General features: G+C 54.4%; 1 protein-coding gene across 1 annotated transcript; it reads right to left on the reverse strand.

Moving 5' to 3' along the window:
• Positions 1-392: 392 nt before the first annotated feature.
• Positions 393-4,317, reverse strand: LOC135278355 (gastrula zinc finger protein XlCGF49.1-like). Its single transcript, XM_064384915.1, has 2 exons — positions 1,707-4,317; positions 393-1,516 (listed from the first exon to the last, which is right to left on the reverse strand). Exon 2 carries the CDS (start codon positions 1,506-1,508, stop codon positions 762-764), a length of 747 nt encoding a protein of 248 aa, XP_064240985.1. The 5' UTR covers positions 1,509-1,516; positions 1,707-4,317; the 3' UTR covers positions 393-761.
• Between the last annotated feature and the right edge of the window lie 418 nt (positions 4,318-4,735).

Raw genomic sequence — 4,735 nt, forward strand, 5'->3', positions numbered from 1 at the left:
AATGGCTGTGACTGTCTCTGACCACAGAAGATCTTTACCATCCCCAGAAAGCCCTGGGAGGTGTCCATGGAACCCCCATCTCTGCCTGTGACATTCCAGCTCTTGAACAGCCTGGAGACTCTTGGAAAGTCCCCATGGAACCCCTCTGTGGGCCTGTGACTAATCTGATCCTTAGCATGGCCACCAGGGCTGGGACCAGCTGGGATGCTTGGTTTCCACAGGGCGGGGTTCAGGAATGGGATTCCCCAATTTCCTGCTCCCCCTAAAACCACGCTGCCGATTGCTGCCCTCCTGCCTCCCATGGAAAGCACAAAAGGCAAAGATCCTGGGCTAGGATAGGAAGAATTTATTGGGAACAGCAACAAGATCAGGAACAAACAGGAACAGCAACAATATTGATAACAAAAGGGATAAGAAAAATGGAAAATTACAACTCAGCTGACTGTCTCTTCCCGGCCACAATTTCCTCCTGCCTGGGAAGGACACCCTTCTCCTCGAGGGGAGAGACTCCCTTTCCTGCCCCTGGCAATGACCAGAGGTGGGAGTGAATGGGATGTCACGGCCATGGCCACAACCTCATGTTATTCGATTCCACATCATGTCATTGGCAGGGGCAGGGAAAGGGACAGGTGTCCTCCCAGCATGGATCACAGGAAACATGGATCACCAGGGCTCTGACCAGCATGGGTCATCCAGTGGGGGATGAAGCTGGAGCAGTTCATGAAGCTCTTCCTGCAGCAGGGGCATTTGCAGGGCTTCCCTTACCGGTGACTCCATTGGTGTTGGGTCAAGTTAGAGCTGCTGATGAAGCTCTTCCCACACTGGGGACACTGGTAGGGCCTCTCCCCAGTGTGGATGCGCCGGTGGGTGACGAGTTGGGAATTGCGCTTGAAGCCCTTCCCGCAGTCGGGGCAGAGGAAGGGCCTCTCATCAGTGTGGATGCGCTGGTGGGTGACAAGGTGGGAGTTTTGCTTGAAGCCCTTCCCGCAGTCGGGGCAGAGGAAGGGCCTCTCCTCGCTGTGAATCCTCTGGTGCCTGAGGAGAGTGGAGCGGGTCTGAAATCTCTGCTGACACTCAAGGCATTCATAGGGCCTGTCCCCGGTGTGGATGCGTTGGTGGGTCACAAGGGTGGATCTGTAGCTGAAGCCCTTGCCACACTCCCCACACTTGTAGGGCCATTCCCCGGTGTGGACCCTCTGGTGGCAGATCAGGTGGCAGCTCTGCCTGAAGCTCTTCCCACACTCCAAGCACTTGTAGGGCTTCTCCCCATCATGAAGCTGCTCATGGACCATCAGCTCTGAGCTCTGGCTGAAGCTCTGTCCACCTTCCTGCAACAGGCTGGGTCTTTCCTCCTCAGAGCACCCTGGGCTGGGTTTGGAGCACCTCCTCCTGCAGGATCTCAGGGAATTTTCTTCCCCATTGGATTCCTGTGCCATGGAGCCACTCAAAACGGCCTCTTCCACAAGGTTCTGCTGTGGAGATTTGTCCTCGCTGGTCTCCATCCTCATCTCCTTGTCTGAGGAAGGCAGGGCAAGGAGAGGATGGGATTTCCCACCATGCCAGAGGGAAGGGGAAGGAGATTCTCCCCGTGCATCCCTGGCAGGACGGCGTTGGAAGCAGGGTTGTCCTGCAGCCTTGGGCTGTGCTCTGCAGGGAGATGGAGCAGGAGAGAGAGGGAAAGGGGCTGTGACTTCCTCCTCACCTACCTGATGGTCCCGGGACATCTTCCTCTTCCTCGCAGCCTTCTCCTCCATCTGGCAGTGGTTTTGAGATGGGAAATTCTGTTTTGGGAGGAAAACAAGAGATGAGTGCATTGAGTTATGTACAGGTTTGAGGGTAAACCAGGGGTACAGTCTAAGATAGAATTGCAATTTAAGAAGAAAATTAAGATTAAGGCAATGATACAGAAACACTGCCTTAAACTGACAGTCAGGATATAACCTGGCACCCTGTTGGTCAGGGTGCTGGTAGCAGTCCCATTAGATGGTGGCCTCAGTCCTGTTGCAGTGATGAACGTGATTCTGTCGAAGCGGTGATCCTGTAGAAGGGTCTGGTCTTCCTCTTAAGGTCCAGTGGTGGTGATGGAGCTCTTGTCCTCTGGGAATCCAGTAGCCAAGGTGCTCCTGGTGCTGCAAGTCTCAGCTTATATCCAGGTAGGAATGCGTGGCTCCTCCCCCTGGGCGGAGCATTCCACAATGGGATGATGTCATTTTACCAGTCCTGCAGGGACACTCAATGGCCCATTAACCTAAGATAGCCCCTGGGGATGTTATCAGGGCTGAGTCATGGAAGAGATAAAGAACACTGCCCCGCCTGTTTATAACAGTTTCTAAAGGTGGTGATGGAAAACATGCATTTGGTTACATCTTGCACTGCAACCTGAAACAGTGGGGTAATCCTTGCTCGGGGGGTGAACACCATCCCCCCTACCCAAACTGGCTCAGGTGTAAAACCCTCACCCTGAGAAGGCCACACACACAGGGGACAATGTCACACTTTGGGGTCCCAGGATCCCCATCTCCAGCCTCCACCCAATCCAGTTACTTGGGGCTCTCTCCTCTCCCCACTGTCCTGTCCTGGTTTAGGGCAAATTTGGGAGAAAACCTCGACAAGGGGATTCCACTAGAAAGCAAATTCAAGCGGCCCCTCCACCAACCAGTTTGGGAAAAGATTTCCTTGGAGAAAAGTAGAAAAAACCTGGTTATTTAACAGGCAAGGGATTCACGAGCAGAGCAAATGACCAATATTAAACAACAAAACCTCTTGCCACTTCAAAAGAGATGACAAACTCAGCAAGTCCCTCCCTGGGCTGTAGCTCAGCACACTCATTCTCTTATCAGTCTCTTATCTGTCTCTTATCAGTTCCTCCATCACTGGAAAAGCCACAGCCCAGACTCAGCCCAATGGGCCACAGGTGTGAGCTGCCAGTGCCCTTCTGGGTGTTCAGTCCAGAGCAGGTTAAAACAGCTCCAAAGAAAAAGAAAAATCACAGTCCAGGGAACTTCTCTGCCTCAGAGAGCTAAAAAAACCCTAAAAGCCAAGGAGAGCCCTGTCCCACCATCTGTCCCTCCAGGAGCTGGAATGTGGAGGAGTGAGTGCAGTTTGTAAAACAAACTGCTCACTTCTTCCTCCCTCCCTTCGCTCTCAGAACCAGCCTTAAATGTGCAGAACTCATTTCTGGGCTAAACAGACAAATGTGGGTAGGAGCATGATCCCAGGTCCAGCCCTTCTGGGGGTTGGGGGTGTCTCTGTCCCTCTGACCCCGATGATGTTTGGGTGGGGTCACACCAGGGCTGAGAGGGACAGAGACCCCCCCAGCCTCCACAGGGATGGGAAGGTCGGAGAGCCCCCCAGCCCCAAGCACCCTCAGCAGTGAGAGGGACACAGAGCCCCTGGTCCCCAGCCCTGCACAGGCATTCCCTGAGGCCAGAGGGATGGAGAGACCACCGAGCAACCAGCAGGGCAAGGGGACAGAGATCCCCGAGGATCCCCTGGGCTGAGAGGGACAGAGACTGCCCCGAGCATACCCCTGGCATGGGGGTGAGAGAGAGGGAGACCCCCAGGCATTCCCTGGGGTGAGAATGATGGACACCACCTCAGGAATGGCCTGAGGTGACAGGGACAGGGACAGAATCCCCCCAAGCCCCTCCCAAGCATCCCTCAAGCATCCCCTGGGCACTGGACAAAATAAACTTGGCAGAAATCAAACTTAACACCATGTTAAATGCCTTGAGGAACATTTGCTCTTGCCACAAGTCACTTGTGATGGAAATGTAAACAAATCCCAAACATTAATAAACCAACAATGGAAGCAATTCTGTGCCAATTCCAAGTTTCATCGGTTCCTGCACAGCTCCAGCTCAGCTGCTGGCAGGTTCCAAAAAAAAAAAAAGATGGAAATTTGGCCCAAGATTATTAAAAGGAAGGAAAAACTCTGTATAGCTGTGACAAAGGTGACAGGGACGAAGACACTTATGATTTTCACATGTGGCAAAGTCTCCAAGCCTGTGAATTCAGGACTAATTTAGGAATCTAGCTACTTGAGCTGGGCTTCCTGTGGGACTTCTAGCAGCCTTGCGTTCCTCACATTGGGGTGAATGAATCCCATTCCTAAACCTCAGCCTGTGCAGACCGAGCATCCCAGCTGGTCCCAACCCTGGTGGACATGGCAACATCCTTGGGAGTGGGGGAGAATCCCATTCCTAAACCCTGGTCCATGGAAACCGAGCATCCCAGCTGGTCCCAGCCCTGGTGGCCATGGCAACAGCCTTGGGAGCGGGTCCCTGGCTGGGGCTGTGGGAACCTCTTCCCTCTGGTGCCCAGGGACAGGACTGGAGGGAACGGCTGCAGCTGAGTCGGGGCAGGCTCAGGCTGGATCTCAGGAAAAGGTTTTTCCCCAGAGGCTGCTGGGGCACTGCCCAGGCTCCCCAGGGAAGGCTCCCAGCTCCAGGGCTCTCTGAGCTCCAGCAGCGTTTGGACAGCGCTGCCAGGCCCAGGCTGGCATTGTTGGGGTGTCCTGTGCAGGGCCAGCACTTGGACTCCAGGATCCTGATGGGTCCCTCCCAGTTCAGCCAATTCTGTGGATCTGGGATCCCATGACACTGGGGATGGGACTGCCAATGGTTGCCATGGCAACGGGCTCTGGCTGCAGGCCTGAGCTGGTGTCCATGGCAACCACTCCTGGCATGGGGTCTGCATGGAGCTGCTGAGGGACTGAGCACAGCAACAGGGGCTG

The sequence above is a fragment of the Passer domesticus genome, chromosome 11 (assembly GCF_036417665.1).
Source record: "Passer domesticus isolate bPasDom1 chromosome 11, bPasDom1.hap1, whole genome shotgun sequence".
NCBI lineage: Eukaryota > Metazoa > Chordata > Aves > Passeriformes > Passeridae > Passer > Passer domesticus.